This window comes from Neopelma chrysocephalum, unplaced genomic scaffold (genome assembly GCF_003984885.1).
Source record: "Neopelma chrysocephalum unplaced genomic scaffold, ASM398488v2 Primary Assembly neopelma1_147, whole genome shotgun sequence".
NCBI lineage: Eukaryota > Metazoa > Chordata > Aves > Passeriformes > Pipridae > Neopelma > Neopelma chrysocephalum.
In genome coordinates, this window is record NW_020897809.1 from 12,595,488 (window position 1) to 12,615,846 (window position 20,359).

At 41.0% G+C, this 20,359-nt stretch overlaps 1 protein-coding gene across 1 annotated transcript in view; it reads left to right on the forward strand.

Moving 5' to 3' along the window:
• The first annotated feature begins 744 nt into the window (after nucleotides 1–744).
• FAM19A1 (family with sequence similarity 19 member A1, C-C motif chemokine like) overlaps nucleotides 745–20,359 on the forward strand; it is a 221,973-nt gene continuing 202,358 nt past the window's right edge. Inside the window, exons 1-2 of the mRNA XM_027700849.1 lie at nucleotides 745–1,530; nucleotides 3,635–3,755. Coding sequence (XP_027556650.1) covers nucleotides 3,638–3,755 — 118 coding nt within the window. The 5' untranslated portion in view covers nucleotides 745–1,530; nucleotides 3,635–3,637. The remainder of the gene's footprint in view (nucleotides 1,531–3,634; nucleotides 3,756–20,359) is intronic.

Below are 20,359 nucleotides of genomic sequence, written 5' to 3' on the forward strand. Positions count from 1 at the left end.
TAGTATGTATTGCCCAATAAAGTACAGCAGCTCTGAAGGAGTGTGTGATCTGTCAAGGAAAGTCATTGCACCTCTCAGTGAGAGTCTCCACTGAGATCTATGTCCTTGGGTGCTGAGAAGGAGGTACTTAAGAGTAAGGGTACTTATTACTGTTATTATTTACTATTGTTTGGTGCCTGGTGCTGGTAAGTAGTGCAGGTGGCACACACTTCTACCACAGCTCATCAAGGGGGAAAAAAAAATCCCACCTTGAGCTGTAGCACACATCCTGAGCTCTTAAAATGGAAGTTTCTGTTTTGTCTCCAAGCCTTATTTCTTTTGTAGGCAGAGGTGAGAGTTGCAATGCCAAGTGAATGGTATGCACTAAGTCCATACAATGGCTCTTTAAAAAATAATTACATATGGTGCAAGAGGGAGAGGAAACCACTCCATTCCTGTAAATGGCCACTTAAGATGTGGAGAATAAATAACTGTAATAAATAATCTGGCATAGCTGAGCTTTAGTGTTTAGGAATAAATCAGAGCTCTTTCCCCATTGTCTGTCGAGGTGCATTGGAAATGGAGTTGGAAGGACAGATTTCCCTCAGAGTTGTGGCAAGGTGTTGGAAAGCCCATGGGAGCGTGTAGGAGTCTCCTGTACTCCCGTGTGCTCTGTTGCACTTTCCCTGCACCATCCCTCCCTGTTCACAAGCATGTGCTGCTCTCTGTGAAAGAAAGGAGACTCCCTTAAGTCTCGCTTGCCTCTTGCGAATAAGTGCAAGAACAACGCCGGGGAATAAAGCCTCTGCCGGCGGAATTAACGCGTCCCCAGATCGCTCCTTGGCTGTTCAGTCCCTCACCTCTCCCATCAGCTCTGCCTTCCCACCAGCGCTGGTCCACCCTCCTGCCCATTCATTCACGCTGCCTCTCGCAGCCGGAGCGGCGGCTCCTCTGCGCCGGGCACGGTCTCAGTGCCGGTATTTAAATGCAGCTCCAGTCGCTGGCGAGCGCCTGGCTGGGGCTTGTCACCGAGGGCTGTGTCGCTTTAAGGCATGTGATACTTTCCCGAGCAGGGATGTATTGAAATAGGCTCCGGTACTTCCAGCATCGTAGAGCAGTGTCGGAACCGCCGCCTTTCCCCGCACTGCCCGCGCCGGAGTCAGGCTGCTCTGCCCTCACACGCAGGCTGCTCCTCGTCCTTAAGTATCCTGGAAGCTGCAAATTATCTCAAGATCACTTCAAAGGTCTCGTCAAGCAGAAGGTGATGCTAGGAGATGATTTAAAGGTGAAAATGAGAAGGTTTCCACCCCTCAAACCTTGGCCACTTTTCTGACAGCAGAGTCTGAGAGCTCAGATGTCTTCTTTACTCTGGAAACAGGATTTGTAACGAAAAAGAGATTTTTATTTTTTTTTCTACTTTTAATCCTGATAAAGAAGATTATTGGGAAGCTATAAAAAAATCCCTTATTGTGATACAGATGGATTTAAAAAAGTATTAGATCTTTCCGATGAACACTACTAGAGTGCTCTGCTCTTGGTTGGATTACTCAGGTAAGGAGCTTCTTCAGGATTTAAGATTCAGAAAGCAGATCTGGAACTCATCAGATAATAAGTGGAAAATACTCAGTGCTGTGTTTCTTTACTAATGATAAGATGATTGGTATGTAGAAGTGTGTATGTGACTGCAGCTTGCTTACAAACAAGTGCGTGAAGAAATGTTTGTGAGAAATGCTGGTGTCTGAGCAAAGGTAGTTTGAAATAGTGCAGTTTGAGAGAGGTTTTTTGTAAAAAAAAAAAAAAAGCTAATAATTAAGGCTGAGAGGGTTAAGTAAGTCTGCTGTCCATGTGCTAAGAATATGATGCCGGAGGAAAGACACAGGAGCATTTAGCAGGGTGTGGAAGTTTGGCTTTGCTTTGCTCTTTGACTGGGATTTTTAAAGTTCAGTTCAAATAACCTGAATAGCTGAAATATCCCTATTGTGAGAGTTCACCTTTCCCCTCTTACCTTGTGATATAAAAAGCACGGGAGCACCAAATATGACAAGAAGGTGTTAATTCCTGAAGGCGTTGGAAGCCTACTGGGAGCTCCCTGGTCTGAGGGGATTGAATCTATTTTGCAAGATAAATAGGTCTAAAAAGAGAGGAGAAAAAGTGCATTATATACTGCAAAGCAAACAGCTGGAAATGAAATTAATTATACACTAAGCAGTGCATCAAGCACTCAGTACAGAGAAAGGAAGAGCCTCATGCTGATCAAAATAATGTTTTGGTATTCTCTATTAATTATGCTTGTCAGTTTATGTGGTTCTTTTTAGCTAATTAGACTTGAAAATGTTCTCAGAGACTGTACTGTTTTAAAATCAGGGGCAAAAAAAAATCATATGCATATATTTTATTACCACTGTATTTCACTATTTTAATATTGTTAATTTTCATACTGCAGAAATCCCCCTGATATCACATACAGACTTTTTATTTTTTAATATTTTGGTTGGTTTTTTTTAGCGAAAACATGGTCTTTCCATGTGAGAGATTTAATCTTTCAAAGTCTTTCTTGCTCTCTGAAAATGATGTTCAGCTGATTGGGTTATTAGATAGAGAATAGCATCCCGTCATTGGCTGAATGAGGAGAGTGCCTGAAGTTTGATTAATTTGGCAATATGAAATGCAGCAGAAGGTGTTGTTAAGGGAACTGGACGATGTGTAGCGTAGCTGAGCCTTGCAAACCTCCCAGTCCTTGCAGGCATTGAGAAAGAGCTGTTGAAGTTAATAAGTCAGAGGGAAATTTAGCCAGTTAGTACAGCCATGGACACAAGTATGAAAAAACACGGTTGTCTGTGTTGGGCGGCCAAGTACAGCAGCACCAGCAGACAAAGAAATTGCTCTTTCCCTCTGCAACAGGAATATTTTTAAAATTTTGACACAATCTGCTTTGAGAAAGCATCAAATCTTCTATGGAATCCATCTGAAATTCAGTCTGGCCATACTCTGGTCCCTGTGCATGCACAGGTCGAACAAAAGGAAGCTGATTTCATCTGAGGATTAGAACGTAATTTTAAGAAACAATTACTTTGTTTGGTAGGCAGAAGCATGATTAATAATTAATGCTTGCAAAAGTAAAGAAACAAACAATAAACTGTTAGCTTCTGGGTCAGTATCAGCTGTCCAGTTTTGGGAATGGAGTATTTTTGCAATTCATCTTGGATAGCTGAGGATGTTTTATGCCTTTTTGTAATGTGTTTAAAGTAGCTTTGATACTGCCTGGACATCATGTGTTTCTCAGCTGGCACTGTGATTTTTTTTTTAAATTTAATGTATATTTTTTAACTCACTTGTAAATGCAACTATGGATTAGTGTGGGAATATTTTCCAACCTCTTTTTACACTGTGGCTTTTTTAGTCCTCAGATTATTACAGTTTGATTTTTACCACTGAATTATTAAAGTTATCCAGTGTGTGATGTCTTGTTACCTCAGCTGTCCTTTTTGGGCATGACCTTTGCTGTATAACAATTGCATCCTGCAGGGGGAATAATAATCAAAAGAAATTTAGCAAAAGGAGTGAAAAAGGAAAAAAAAAACTGTTGTAATGGAATCTGACTATTCTGTGTGCTGTGAGGCACTGGGTAATAACGTCTGTCTAATATTTTGTTTAGAGAATGGCAGTGGTCTCTGCAATGTCCTGGGTCCTGTATTTGTGGATAAGTGCCTGTGCAATGCTGCTCTGTCAGGGGTCCCTCCATCACACTTTCCAGCAGCATCACCTGCACAGACCAGGTAGGACTGAGCTCAGCTGTGGGATGCCGTGAGATTGCAGGTTCTCTGCCCGTGCTCGTGTCTGTCTTGATAAATGACTGAGTAATCAAAATGCTTTTTGTCATTTAACTTTTATGAGTTGCTTGCCTTTATATTGCACAGCATCTGGTTTTTTTGGTCAGTCTAATGCGTGTTGTTGCTCTGCCAATCCGATGTTGGAATAGTCATCCTTTACTGTCATCTTCTAACAATTTCCCAACACAGGCATCCCATTTTGGATAAGTTTTCAGTTTCTATGTCCTTATCTCTATCTCCCCTTCTCCTCACCTGGTGAAGTTCTGGAATGGGTGTGTAACTCAGACGTTGTGACAACACAGGTTTGGATAACTTTGCAGTTATCTGACCCAAACTGGGTATGGGTTTGTTACTTGAAACGCTGGCACCAAATCTCACTCATAGTCACCTGTGTTTACTGGAAGTCAGATGTTTGCATAAATGAGTCACACTTATTTTAAGGTTCTCAAGTTTGCCTCTGAAAATTGATGGGGTCACAAAAGTGCAGCCCAGAGGAGAATTTGGGACTGTCTTTCAATGGAGTTAAATGCCTGTAAATCAGAATAAATCCCACAGGTTATGAGTGGAGAACAGAGCTGACTTTGACTGTTGGATCTGCAGGGACAGCACATCAGTGGTTTTATTGTGTTTTTTTAATAGAAATAGATCACAAAAGTTTTTCAAGTGTTAATTGCACTTTGAAGAATGTGCTATGCTAAAAATTGAGGTGTTGGCATATTCTAGCACAGTATTATCATCTGGTTAAAATTAGATGGGCCAAGAATGTCACTTAACAAATTTGGATCCAAAGAAAGGTGGGAAAGGTTTTAAGAGACATAGAAATGAAAGATGGAAAATCTTAACTCGCAGTGATGAATCATTTAACAGTGTGGCAATTAATACTTGAATGTTTTTTGATCTCATGACATCCCTTCAAAGACAGATGGTCTTGAATCACAGGGCTTTAGTAACCTTAAAACTCAAAGTTTCCCAAGTACATTTCTTGCCCAGAAGTCACAGATATTGGCATTGTCTTGCTTTATTGTAATAAAACATATATTCTATAGAGGAATAGAGCAAAATCTTTATTAGCCTAGCTCTCAGTATCCATGTTAGAACATCAGCTTAACCAAGAGTATTTACTAGCTGACACTGGAAGTTTGAGAGTGTTTGAAGTTTGGGTGGTGAGGGTCTTATTTGGGACTTGCAGAGATTTATTACAGTGCAATTGTCAGTAATGCTGCTGGTTATTCCTTCCTAGTGAAGGAAACGGGGAAAAACCAGCCCAGCTAAACAGATATGTAAAAGGAAAATGTAATATCGTTTTAGGGAATCAGTTGAAACAAGTGACATTATGAGAAAAAATGAGAGCTGGGCACATCCAGAGCTCAGCAACATTTGCCTAAGCTTGAAAAATCACCCTTTTTATGAAGCAAGAACAGCAAGACACTGAATGCATACCAAATGTTGGGGAAATGTGAAAAATGACAAAATCTTTCACTCAGAGATGTGCTACAGATAGAGTGAAGGTTTTACAGCTGCCTCATCACCTACTTAGAAGCAGCCAAGCTTTCCCTCCTGCGAGCCTGGCTCAGGCAGCTTCTCCGCACCCTACACGAACAAGATTGATGGTGTTCTGATCCCAGGCAGCCAATTTCAGTCTCTCAAGAAATAATCCACTACACTGACAGATGAGTGGAATTTGACATGATGTTCACCTCGAATTCAGATTGTGCTGCACCTGGGAAGTACCAGCTACTGAGTGTCCTTTAGGGAAACTGTTAGGTATTTTGGACAATTTCTGCTGTCACAACAGAAAATCAAGGCAGTGTTTTTTATAAGGCCAAGAATTTTCAGTCTGCCAACTGAATGTGAAAGGTTGTACATAAAAGGGATGGAAATATGTTAACTAGCAAACTGAGTGATTTTAATGTATTCAACTGCAGTCCCTGAGCACACCCTATTTTTCATATTTATAATATTAGGAATGCGTCGTTTACTTTTAGTTAGTCACTGTGTAAGTAAGATTAAAATGTTCAGCCAAATAAAAGTGAATAAAAATGGATGCAGATGAGCCAGGATATAATTTCAGTAATTTAATATTTGGTATATGAAACTTCAACTTATTGAATCATGACAAATATAGCTGTAATCAATAGCATGCTCAGCATACCTTTTCTTTCAGTTTGTGGTCTTCCATAGGTAATGAGATGCTCTAAAATAAGAGAATTTGAGCAGTTCAGCTCCATTGTGGGGCCACTTTGGTACAAGATAATTAAAAAGGCAGGTTTCATCCCATCTTGTGCTTCTCATACTTGATGAATAGAAGAGCCTCACTGAGCAGGAAGGTGTAGGTAAAAGATAAAATCCTCTTGGAGTGTATTTAGCATAATAAACTTGAACTGAACTCAGTGGATTAGCACAGTGAATGTATCCATCTGGACTACTGCAGTAATCCAGTTTTGAAACTCTGGAAATCAAGGGCAATATATAAAAATGTTAGTTTATCATCAGAGATTTCTGAGCTTGTTCTTTTTTTTTTTTTCCCCTGAAACTTTCTTAAGTGTCTGAATGGGCTGAGATAGATTTCCACGCACTGTGCAATCACAAAAGCTTAAAGCCTCCTTTTAGTGTATTATAATTTTTCATCTTTATAATTCAGTACTTCTTTATTCAGTTAGATGGCTTAGCAGAAGGTATGAACCTGGAAACAAACGTGATAAACAGCTCTACCTGATAGTATTTTTGATTGACTGTAGCTTTATTTTCTGTGAAACGTTGGGCAGGTGGGCACAGGTAGTAAGGGCATGGTGAATATTGCTTGCTTATAAGATGAACGATGCTGTTATTTGTGCCTGTTCATTAATTCTTCATTGTCTCATTAACACGATGAGAAGTTTGAATGCTGCTGTTTAGTACCTTTAAGTGTTGGTGCCTTTTCCTTTTGACTTGGATGGGTGGGGAGGAGGAGGAGACTTGAGAGGAGACTGGCAGAACACCATTGCAGTGTAATTCCCCTTGGGTAATACACGTGGCTTTCTGCAGGTTTTTTATGACAATATTTCATTTTCATGAAAATCATGTTAGGCAGAGGATGTGTGAAAGCATTCACAGGAAATAACTTTATGTGGAAACAAATCTCCATCTTTTTTCCAAGCATGTCATTTCTGTGTGATTTAAGAAGAAACAGTGGTAATGAAAAGATTTCCACACTGACTCTTAGACTCTAAGATACACAGAGTTGTAGAGCTGTTGAATTGGCCTGAGGGTTAAAGTGGACAGGTTGTGATTTGCAGAGTTATCTGAGTGCCTGTGATAGTTCATTGATCATCTGATTGACAGGATTGACCCTGCCCAGAGGTAGAAGTAGATGCTGGCATTTGGTGAGAGAGCAAGATATCAGCAAAGTACAGGATTCACGTTTTAAAAAAAACCACAATAAACAAACACCACTCTTTCAATCATGCAGTTCTTCACAAAATTTTGGCTGTGTTCCATAATGAGGTATTATATGCATCAGCTAGTATTTAATCACAGTGCACAACATTGGCTTGAAAGAACACAGGATTCACCTGTAAGTTTGTGCAAAATGAATTAGGTACACGTTAAGTTAGTCTTGTACACAGTGTAAAGATGTGAGACAGACACAAGCAGAAACATGTACCTACTGTAGCAAATATGTCAATTAAAAATAGGCCTATTCAGAGGAAAAAATCATGAAGAGAATCAAGGCTGGAATTTTATGATGCTAAACGTAAAGTGCCTTTTATTGTGACAGTAGTTAATGATGTGCCCATTAAAAATCATCTCAAGAAGTGTTTCTCTGTACTTCATCTCACGAGGTGGAAAAATCGGTCTCAAAGCAATTCTGCACAAACTAACAAGGAACATCAACCAAAGGATGCTCTGAGCATGTTTCTCAGTAGACAGCATTTTGCAGAAAGTGGAGTCTGTGGCTGTGAGCAAAAAATGTCTTAGTTCTGATCTTGGCCTTCCCACTGATTTTTATAGCCTGGGGGGAAATTGCATATTTTCACATTTCAAAAGGTCTGCTATATTCATATGCCCCATAAATGTGGCTATTCAGTTTAAAACAGACTGGGAAGAATGTTGGTTTGGATCTAACTCCTCAGAAAAGTGTAAATAAAATGTGTCATTACTTTGTAGAACAATTGAGATTTGGAAGGTGAATTCAACAGCATTTTTGCTCTTGGTATTGACAGAAGCAAGTCTGGGACCAGGTAGTTAATATGTAAAAGTATACAGTTTCTATGATTACCAAGAATTGTAAATTCACATGGTGTGAATGCAAACTGTTGCCTTCAGTGTACAACGTCCAAATTGCCATGGGGCAACATAGCCAGTATCCAGCAGATCTTGTCGTGGGCATCAAAGGAGACAAGTAGTGTTTCTTGCTGTATTAATAAAAATGAACAAATTTTTAAGCCCTAAGGTCTGATTTGGTTTTCATTTACACCAGAAATGCACAGGGAGCACAACAGTGTCCTGGTTTGTTCACGATCAGAAAAACCTGCTCGTAATGAGCTGTTCCAGTCACTCACTGGAAATCATCTCTCTTGTGATACCTTTGTTATACACACCTGGCCTTCACAGGCTGTTCTTGAAAATGTGAAGCTATCAACTGCTAAGTAAAGAAATCCAAGTTGGAGAAACCTACTGTGTTCCTGGTCACATAAAAAATATATTTGGATGTATGTGGGCATGTATTTTGTGTGGACAGAGAATTGATGTAACAAACTCAACACTTAAGGATGACGTAGGGTTTCTAAGCAGCATGATAGCAATGAACTGCCTGCTGTGCTTGTGTGATGCACTTGTTTATAGCAGCAGACTTTATCAGAAGTATTGTACCCTGTAATTTAGGGGTTTTTTGTGGTTTTTTGTTTTCTGTTTTTTCTGAGAAATCAAACCTCCAAAACAAAACCAGTATGGCTACAGGGTGTGCTTGCAGGCAGTTAGCTGTGGGGTTTTTGGGGGTTTGTAAGCTGTTATTTAAGGCACAGAAGCCCTTTGAAGTAAAGGGGAAAGGGTAGGTAGGTAGTGCCAGGAAGCAGCCAGAGCTCCTGGGATGGTCAAAGGCAGGAGGACAAGGGAGTGTAGCTGGGAGGCTCTCAGCAATTTTGCAGGTGGAGGAAAGCTGTCACCAGTCATGCTGCTGAATGTGACGCCTTGTTACTTCTGATCCAGGGAGATGAAGCAACCTGAGGGGGAGCAGGTGTTGCAGCTCGATGGACTGTGAAGAGCAGCGTGGCCAAGGTGTGCAGTGGGGCACTGAGCGACTGCTGTGCCCAGCCAGGCTCCACGGGAGCTGCTGGAGGCAGGGCTGCGTTCCCTGTGATCACCCTCGCAGCACACCTGGTGCAAAAGAGCAATGGCAGGGTGCTCATGGTGATATTTGGAGAGATGTGATGTGAGCCTCCCTCGTGTGTGGTTCGCATTGACAGTGCCAGTGCCCTGGTTCTGTCCCCCTGCTCTGCCCTTCCTGCTGGCCATGCTCCTGTCCCCATCCCGTGCCACTTCAGCTCTCCCTCAGGCCTCTCTGCAGGCAGACACTCAGGCACATGCAAAGTACATCCCTCTTGGTGTGACAGAAGCTGTTCTAGGGAAATAGGGATCAAAAATCACCTCTTTGCGCTGGCCCCGGGAGCACCTTCTGCTCCCACTCCCATGTGCTGAGCCTCTGGCTCCAAGTGCAGCCCTGGGGCCTGGGTGAGTCATGCAGGGACTATTTGGAGCTCGCTGTCATGGCGTTAAAGATTGTGAGAATTCATACTATGGCGTCCCAAGGAAAATTTGGCACCTACAAATACAAACCCCAAAAGCAAACTGTGTTGCTCTGTGCTGAAGTATTTCTGCTGATAACATCAGAAACCCGCCTTTAATGATTAGCCTACTTTATCCAAGGCTCATTTATATTTTAAAAGGCAATATCCAAGTGCATTTCCTCATAAGACAGATGTGTTTTCTCCCATTAAGTTTCATATTGTTTTATCCTGTCTTGTCTATAATCTTCGTGGTTTCCTTCTGAATGTTTTTGTTTCCGCTATGTTGTGAAACTAAGCTTTGCTGTGAGCAAGATTTATTTTCCTGGTGGGATTCAGCATTTTTTGCTGCTTTCAGATGCTCTATGCAGATTCTCTCCAGCTAAACTTATTCTTTTGCATGGGAGTGATGCTGGAGATTTCTGTTCATGGAGCCCCAGGTAGGGACCACAAGGGCTGCAGCACCGCTGGATTCTAAATTTATGAGGCTCAGTCAGTGATGCACAGTGGGGAATTGGGGGTGTAAATTAAGCTGAATGGAGCTGCAAAGCCCAGTGTATGTATCTGTGACTCATATTTCTACGCTCTATTTAGAAGATTGTTTTCTGACATCTCTCTCTTGCCTTCTATATCTTTTTTGGAATAGCAGTTTTTCCCTTTTCCTTCACAGTGGGTAAAGAAAGCAGTCCCTGCCCTTCTTGAAAGGTCAGTTCAGTGACAGCAGGTGCAGGATCACTGTTGCTCTCATGCTAATCAATAACTGTGTCCTAGTATTCCATTGTAATCCTTATAGGGTGGGCTCAGTTCAGCGCAGGCTGTGTCTCACCTAAAAAATCCATTGCGCAGGCTGGAAAGGTAAAAAGACCTTTCCCCAAATCTTCGTTCGCGAAGATGGGCCATATTACTTTGAGAGAACAGCTTTGCTTGGGAACTGAATTGATGGCAGGAATGGAGGATTTGAGTAGTTTTTGGATGATGTGAAAATCATTCCTTGAGAATCACCAGATAAAGTGCAGTACACAGCCAATCTGTTACCTGAGGTGGGTGCTCTTGCTGTGGTGTCTTATCTTTGAGCTACAAAGTGAATAACCTGCTCTCCATGAGCAGCTCCCCCCAGCCACATGTGCTGGGTGATTCTTGAAATTGTGCATAAATATTTCTTCCATGAGCAGTGAAGTTTTATTGTATATCATGCACCTTAACTCTCACTAAATGAATAGGCAATTAAGCCCCAGCTTAAGTAGTGATCCTTGTCTCTTGATTACTAGGGGAGCTGTTGGTTCAGATCAAAGAATGCTTTTAATTCATCCTCTTGCATAATCCAAAGCTCCTACTGGATTAATTTTGTTTTCTGTAAATGACAAATCTGAATCAAGAGCCTTCATTGTGAACCTATTAAAACATGGTGAGCAAAATACACTTTGCAGTTAAATCATGTGAAAGTTATATCAATGAAATGAAGAACTTGATTGGAAGACTGTGAGCATACATGTCAGTCTGTTGGAAAATGGGGAACCCGGGGTTGTGATTTTCCAGGTTGTAAATAATGTCAGCAGCCAAAGGCTCTATAGATCAGCCTGAGTGCAGGTAAGAGCCTCAGGATCTGAACTGCACACACTCTGATAAAACTTTATCATTTTTTTGGTGTCCTCGTTAATGCTCTCCAAAACTGCTGCTAAATATTTCTGGCAAGCAAGGCTTCAGTGTAATTGTACTGTGTTGTTCAGGATTTATTAATTATAATCTTTTCTCGCAGAGTCTATTTATATTTGATCATGACATTAATTGGTTGCCAAAACAAACTAGAGTTAATGGTGTTTAATTAAGTGGTTGGGAGCAAGCAAGGACAGTTTATTTGGAAAATCGGTTTCATTGATTTATATGTTTGTTTCTTAAAAGAACATGCACAAATGAAAGGAACCTTTTGGTTAACACCTCTTTCCCTACATGCTGCCCAGGAACCACCAATAACACAGTTGTGGCTTTGAACAGATTCAAGAGTTGAGAAGTATCTGTAGTGTATATGTTTGCCTAGACAAATGTAGTAGGAAGTAAATGTTCACATTCTGAATCATTCTGAATTTAAATAAAACCTAAAACCATATGGAAATGAGATCAAGTAATACTGAAAATAGCAGTAGGGTGTTCAGAACACTGTAATATTGAAAAATGCATCTCTCGTCTGGCTAAAGGTGCTGTGGATAAGGAGGGTATGGTAAAACACTAAAATATGACAAGGCAACTATCTCCTATAATTTTATTAATACAATATATCATTGTATTTCTATGATATAATAATTTCTATGTTTTCTATCATATGTTTCAAAATTGACTAATTTTACAGTTCAGAAGCTCTTGAACACCAGCCTGTTTCCTGTTTTAATATTAAAATTGGAACTGAGTGTAAAATTCTGAGGACTTAACACCCAGGGGTTTTCTGTTTTGGTCAGTGGTCTTACTGTTTGTTTTGTTTAGTGTTTTTTTTAATGGAGAATCAGTTTCCTAAGTTGAAACCTTGATTGAAAAAGTAGTTTGATGTCTTTATGCCTTATTTTTGCCCTGATATTCCTCATTGGCTGTGTAAGGTATCAGCAGCTACCCAAAACAATTCATCAAAATCCTGTCTGAAAGTATAACTTTAGATCTGCCAGTGGCTGTTTCTTTCCCAAGGGGAATCAAGACCTCACAGACTTCAAATCCAAAACCAATGTGAACATGAGGAAGGTCCTGTGTGTCCTTCTGGCTGGTACCAGCTCTTGTTTTGGTTTAGAGTAGCACTGAAATGAAAGAAAGTCTAATGTTTACAGAAGTTGCCTTTTTTTTTTTCTTTTTTGACAAGGGTACATCTTTTATTAAACAGCAGAGATCTGGGGGTGGGGAAATCTTGCTTAAATCATAAACTATCAGGGCTACACTACCACTGTTTACTGTGACTATTATTAGCTCATATATCCTCTTTCTGGTTACTTGCATGGGAGACTTTCTAATTTGGGGGGCCACTCAGCAATAGCCAGAAGTTGCTATTATGTGTTAAACAAAAAAAAAGGGATGAGTTGAAGCTAACAGAGGTTTTTGAGTTTGCAGTTGGTTTCAGTGTGCCAGGGCAGGATCTGACAGAGAATGACTGTCTAAGCCAGCTCCCACATCTGTAGTATAATTATTTCTGTAGTAATATCCTCTTTTTGTGACGTTTTAAAATGCAGCATTTTTGTTCCCCCAGGTAATTCGAAACTGTCTTTCCAAGGCTGAAATCTCAGCGCTTTCTCCATCAAGTCAGCTGCCTGGGTGGTGTTTATCTTAAGCTTGTTTTGAGTTTCTCCAACAAATAGATGACTCCTTTAGTTCTAATTTAGTTTCTCTTGGTATTTCTATTATCTCTTTCTACTTGGCAGGCAAGGAAATCAGATGTGCATCGAATGAAACCATTTGTCATGGATTAGTGCATGCAAATGCCTTGATAACAGCAGTAGACCAAAGCTGTGAGTGTCTGAGTGCTGACTTAGGAAGAGAAAATTAACAAGGCCAAACCACCACTGATAGCTGTCCCTAAATGAGATTATTCAATGCCTAGGAGCAAGACGAGGCTTTTCTGTGCCCTCCCTTGACATTTGTCCTCGTACTGAAATCTTTAGACATTAGGGAAATGCACAGTGAAGTGGGGAAGTGTCCATGGGAGCTCGTGGCTTTCCCAGGACTACACACCATCAGGATCTCCCCTCTGTCCAATCAAACCTGTCTGTATCCCCAGCAGAGGGGAGGGATGGGGCTCATAGCTGGGCAAAAGAGAAAATCATGAGTGATCCTCCAGCGTGTGCATCCCTATCACAGCACACCGGGAGTCAGGAGAGCTGCCAGGCAGGATACTGAAATGAATCCTGTTGAGGAGGAATGCATCTTCCTCAGTGTCTTTTTTGGAAATGTTTTGCATTTCCCTCTTTCCCCGAGGGCAGAATTGGGTAATTGTTTAATACTGATCTCCTGCTGTTGATAACAGGCTGAATTGAATGAGTTGACAGCGGTTTCTAGATATTTATCTCATGCTTGTCGTTGTTACTCCAGTTCCTTTATGAGCCTGATTGGACTCTTTTCAGTCCTAAAAGGTGAGTTCCCCAGTCAAAGGATGGTGTGAGGAAGAGCTGACACACAGCTGAAGGAAGGGAATTTTGAGACCCCCTGAGTGGGAGCAGATTGTGAACACTGAGCATCCTGAGCACATTGTATTTCTGACCATCCCAAACCACCCTTGGGAGATCACCAAACACAAGTGCTGTAATTTAGTGTAAGTTCCACAATGTAGGCAGATAACCTGCTGTTTTCTGTAGGTTTTCACCCTGTTTTAATCTCTTTTTTTTTCCTCCCCCTCACTATTTTGTGTATTTCTAGATTTGTCTCCTTTCCTTTAAATCAGTTTCCTTTATTTTCTCTAAATCTTCCTTTATGTAAGCTCTTATTGCTCTCACTTTTGGAAGAGGCTCTCTGAAGATCCTCCTCTTAGTCAATGCACCTTGATGTGGTGTTTAAGCAACAAAATTCCACTTGATTTCATCCCAATTAGAACACCAGTGATATTTTAATGAAGTAAAGAGTTTTAAATATTTCTATTTAGAAAGAATCAAAATGTAGCTGTTCCATCAAAACATTTGAAATGCTAAAATACATCTCCTACTTCCTGATGGTGACACCACAAAATGTTTTCTAAGGCAAACTGGGAAAAATATAATTTATAACCTTTTTCACTCATAGGAAATACTGTTGATCAGAATATTCCAATGGAAAAAATGTCACAGGTACTTTGTGCCTGTCTCCACAGAGTGTATGCAAGGCAATATAACTATCATAGTGGAATTTTGTTTTCTTACTTCTTCCCCCTCTGCCTTTGTGCTTTGATTTTGTGTATTTGTATTGGAACCAAACCTTCATCCCCTACACCCCCCCAGAATTTCTCCCTGTTTCCATGCTGCAGTGCAGTCAAGACCCCTTGCTGAGGTCATGATGTTACCACAGACAAGCAGGTTGGTCAGACAGGGTGATGCAGACTCTGGAAAGCAAATTCTTGACTGAGCAGGACCAGTTCTGAAAATGAACAAATGCTGGTGATAAAAATAGGTGCAAATTAAAGCGAATGGGATTCTGCTTTGGTTGTAAATTATCTGATGGCGTCCTCTAGTAAAAAAATTCACTGACTTTTTAGAGTGCACTTAATATATAATATTATTATTATTATTATAGTGGTGATGTACCTTCCATGAGCAGGGTGGTATCGAGCAGTTCTTTGTACCAGTCCTAATCCTCTGAGGTTTATGCTGTGCAAGTCCCCCCTAAACCCTGTTCTTACATAAAACAAATTATTTCCTATGTTCCTTTTTTGTTTTCTAGTCTATCAAAGGAAAAGGTGTAATCTATAGTGTCTAGAGATGGAAACAAGCTACAAAGCAGTATCACATTTATACTGAAGTCCTTCTGAGGAGGATTGTATGTCTTTAGTATGCTGCTCCCTACATCTGAGGGGCTGTGTTCTTTAACAGGTGAGAAGGGATTATCCCTTAGTCCTGACAGAATCTGTGAATCAGAGTCTGTTGGGGTAAAAACTCATACAGAGTTTAAAATGCAAACCTGCTTTTAAATGTAACTATAGCAAAATAGTTTTCTCTGAATAATGCAGTATATGAATTAGTATCTTAAGTTTCAGAGATCTTACTGTAAACTGTGTCCTGTCTGATTTTCAGGTGCTTTAAAGTCCGGATTTTATATAGGAACCCAACAAAGATATGAACAAAATATGCCTTTATCAGGAGAGATTACTCCATGTTCTGATGGAACATACAGGTCTAAGAACATCATTATTGCTAAACAGACAGAATAGTTTTATGGGGACCCAACCAACAGTGGCCTTTCTGTTTGGCCCTTTTCCTTCTCTTTATGGTCAACTCAGGGACAGTCGATCCCCCTGTGCAGCATCCAGCAGTGGAATAGCCCATCTGAGAAAGCAGATCTCCACCATAACCTTTTTTATGGCAGCTGAGATGTAAACAAATGAGGTTTTGTTACCCTGTTCCTAACTTGGTCCCTCTAAGTGAGACTGGTGGCTGCCAGACACTGTCCTCCCAGCTGGTACCCAGAGCAGGCATCCCATCCCTGGTGCTCTGTCCTTGGCATGGCTTGATGTGCAAGTGCAAGTGTTGCTGTGAGCTGGGTGATGGATCATGGAGCCTCTCAGCTCCCTCTTTTCATGGAATCAAGTGCTTTGCTGTAAGCCAACTTCACGCTGGCTTAACTTGCATGGTGGTTAAGCTGTAATCCATCAGACTGCCCGGGCTGGGAGGTGTTAAGAGCCTTCACGTTCACTTACTGCTGCTCAACTGGCAAACAAGTTGTGCTGTTGCAGGGAATGTTTCCTGTGTCCAGGCTCTCAGCTGAACAGGCAGTGCAGGGTTTATTCAAATGTAGACCTTCCCACTGGTTACTGAATTGCTTCTTTTAAAAGATGAGAAGATTGGGCTTTTCCTAGGACAAAAAAAGAATCCTCTTTAATTATGTTTCTCACTTGAAGACTACACTTCCCACCAGAGTTTAGTGCTGTGCTTCCAAACCTTCACAGGCAGTGTAACATGGATTCTGCATAACTCAGTGCATTTTTTGAAATGTGTCTGACTTGCAAATATTAACTGCCTTCTGTTATCTCAGTGCACTTGCAGGCCACCTACAGCAGCATGAAAACTTTCATTTGCTATAATTGTAAAAAAACCCCACCTTAATTGTAATCTCTTGATTGCTTCTAAAGACATAAATTGCTCCGAGGAAAGACCTAGTTCTGTCCCAAAAGAGGACTGTGATCTGGGAATCCTGAATGGAAAATAACCTGTGAATGATGTCTTGTTTGGTCCAGTCAAAGGTGTGGGAACACGCACACACTTGGGATAGGTGCTGTTAGGGTCCTGCATGTCCTTCCCCACTAATGACCATTTTTGGGCTGCAGCTGTGGAGGCTGACTGCAGAAGTTTTTTTTCTCACCTGTTGGAACCTGGGAAAGGTCTTCTCCATAATTTATCTTTGTTTTGGCAACACAGAAGCTCAGAGGTTATGTAGTTATTGACCAGTATTTTTGTTCCTTGTCGGGACTCTGTGCTTTCATGGGGGCACAGCATGAGTCCAGTGTACCAGTCCAGACTGGGGCCACCAGCTTGGACTGTGGAATCCTGGCAAGGGATCCTTTTCCAGAGGGTCCTTTTTCTCTCATGCACTGGAAAGATGACTGAGCATCAGCTGATGCCCATTGCCTGGCTTGCAGAACGTATTCAGAGGCTCCTGGTAGGCTTTGAGAATCAAACTAGGGTTTGATTCCATCTGTACCGATGAATTAATGTGAAAAATGCTCATTGAATCTCTTGTGGAGATAAGCTTTCATGTGCTTGAGCAATTGTAGCAAATTTTCTTTTCTATTGTGACAATTGTTTGTTTATTTTTGCAGTTTGATGGAATACAGGGTAACAGTCTACACTTTGCAAAGCAGTGTTCCTTTTGTTGTGTGACTAAAGCAGTGTAAATAATATAATTTTTTTTAATGTGACAGCCAAAGCAAGATATCAAGTGTTGGTTTGGTGCAGTATTTACATTTTGAAGTTAGTTTAGAACAACTCGATTGTTCTTCTGACTAACTGGAAAAGAAAAAAAAAGAGAAAACAAAATCTGAAACAATTTCACAAATTTATAAACACTGAAAAAGCAGCAAGGAGAAAGCAAGATTAAAGTAATAAAAGAGTCTAGAGATTCTACTTCTTCTTTCCTTACATAGATTTAATTCAGAGTATCTCTAACCAGAAATCATGTTCTGCTGTAGAGTTGACCCTTCATCTTTCTTCCCAAAGAGAGCTGTGGAGTTAAGATATGACTGGTAGGGAGAGTAACTTCCAATGCCCCTTCAGTTTTCCATTTCGAATAAATAACTAAGAGAGCAGGGATGGAACATCAGGATTTTTCTCCTTCACTTGGTATGAGACAGCAAAAAGAGCCAGTCCACTGCTCTCAGTCTCCCTGGATAAGGTGGTGTTTTATGGAAGGTTAGATGGGCTTTGAGACAGCCCCTAACCCTGCCAAAAACTGAGGAGATGAACAAGACAGATCTAAAATCCCTGTCCCTGAGGCTGAGTGCAGGGAGCTGTGATCTGAGCTGGTGGTGGCAGACGCTGGTCATTGAGAACGAAATGCATGTGAAAAAGAGGCTTCAAAAAGCAAAGGATATGTATTATAAACACAGCTTCTTGCAAAGTTTACCCTCTTTGGGTAAAGGCACACTTGGGCTGGTTTTGCTTCTCTTGCTTTCAGAAGAAAGCTGAATCACTGCCCGCTAATTCTCAGCACGGTGCAGGAGGCAAAGCCTTTCTGCTGTTCTGCTGTGTTTGAACACAAGGCTTGACCTGCGGCTTCCCTTCTGCTCTGTTTGTGTTCTGGATGAGGCCAAGGCTGCACCAGCCACAGCAGAGCCCTGCTCATGGCCTCTCTTCATCCATTCAGAAAGAAGCAGGAGCCCACAGAGAGGAAAAGCAAAGCTTTGACAAACCCATGTTTGTCTGCAGTGCTGCTGTGTTTTGCTGACTTCAGTCATCTCAAGACCTTTGCTAACTGAATGAGCCCATTTCACTTGTCAGGGTGACAGTTACCCAAGTCAGACACCAATACTCCTTCTCCTTTAATATACATCTGCAGCAGTTATTTTGCTGTCCTTGAAGAAACACAGACTGAAATATAATTTTATTTTGAGAGATGCTTCTGGGAGTTTTTTTTTAACAAAGTATTAGAAATGTGTTTCTTTATCTCAGTGATAGCATCTGCTTTTGTCATTTTTATGTAAACTCAGCTCTGATTTGCACAGCACCACTGTTCTCCTCTTCCAGGGAAAGCACGATTGTCTATCAGCAATGAAGCTCTGTGCAATCTAATATTAATCATTGACTCCAGCAGTTGTTTAAACTGTATCTAATTGTGCCTTTTTCATTTCAGGTTCTTGGGAGGGTGGAGGGGATTATAGTGGGATTCCTGTCTGGATATATTTGTTTTAAAATAGTAAATGAGTTACTTAGAGTAAATGAGTTGGGGGTTCTGTGTCAGGAGACCTTTACTGAAATGTGTAGACTTGTAACGAAAAACCAAACCAAACAAAAAAACAAACAAAACCCCCCAAAATAAACAAACCGCACATAAAACAAACAAAAACCACCCACCAAAAAAACACCAAAAAAACAAACAAAAACCCAAACCTCAAGAAACCCCAACAAACTTCTGATAGGAACAACCAGTTCTAGCAGGATCCAAATTTTGGTAAAATGGAATGAGAGGTTGAGTTGATGGAGTAGCTTTGGCATCCAGCTGGGGCCAACCCACCCCACCAAGGTTTGTTATTTCTTCAGCAGCACAAAGCACAAACCTCTTTCCAAAGCCTTGTGATTTCTGTAGAAGGCCCATCCCAGTTCTGTGTGATGTCTTTTCATGTTGTTACCCGGCTCAGTGGATGATCTGTAGCTGTCATATCTTAGAGCCCCAAAGTTCTGCCATCAGAAATAGAATGGGGTGTAAAACACTTAGGACTGGTTTTGATGGCCCTTCACGTGGAATAGAAAATGTAGATTCATGTCATAGCTGACAAAGAGCTGATTATTTATGTTTCTTAGAAAACAACTAAGAACGTCCAAGAATCTTTTTTTACCATTATGGATGACTTTCCTTGTATTTTCACATCATTCTTTTTGAATCATGACAAACTGAGATTAAACAACAAACAGCCCTGAGATCTGTCATTTTTTCCCAATGATTTGCATAGGATGGTGCCCATAAATTACAAAGGCAGCCACTGGATACTGTGAATGTACAAATACTTTATTTGTGATAGAGTTTTGAGAAACATCCTGTGAATTGTATCTGTGGAAGATAAAGGTGCTATCCTATAAAAAAGCTGCTTAACGTTTTCAGAATGCTAAACCATGAGGAAAGGGTGCTAATTCCTTTTTTTAATATGAAGTTTTATGCTGGATTGTATCACTCTCTGTCCACCTCTCTTCTTATTTCTTTTTATGTCAAAAGAACAAAAATCCACCCAGTTTTGGCCATCCTCTGTCTGAAGCATCTTCTCCTTCTGTAAATGGGAAGCTTGGGAAAGATGCTGTAAGAAAAGGAGGCTTAATTTTTCTCTGCTGCAAAGCCTCCTTATTTATGGCTACTGTTATTTTATGCATTTCCTTCCATTACTCCTTGAGGAGGATAGAGGAAGGGGGGCAATGTATTATCACTCAAAATCAGAATGTGTGGATATGCACGTGGCATGTCTAACCTTTTTGTTCTCTGTGCAGGAATATTCACTACAAGTCTCTGTACATAATGCAGAGTCCCATTTTTAATGCACAGAGCTGGTTTCATTCACTTTCTTCACATAACATTGTCCTTTCTCCTCCCTTATTTCTTATCTGCTCAGTATGGTCCATAATGGGGATGTTCACAGCAGCAGGGTTTCAGTCACTCTCCTGGGTAACTCAGTGCCAAAAGTTTCCCATCAGCTGACCGGGTCTTGCAGTCAGTTGTTCAAATCATCACGAGGGTTTGGGGTCTGGCTCTATTCCTGCTGGTCCTGATGAAGACTGAAATGTTTTCAGTTGTGCTATTGCTGAGAGCATCTTTCCTCATTGTACAAGTGCCAGTCTGGAACGAGATGTTTCCCCCGGGACCGTGGCTTGTCACGGACCAAAGCAGCGGGAACAGCACTGCAAGGGGGAGCAGAAAATCCCTGGTGCTGCCTTGGCC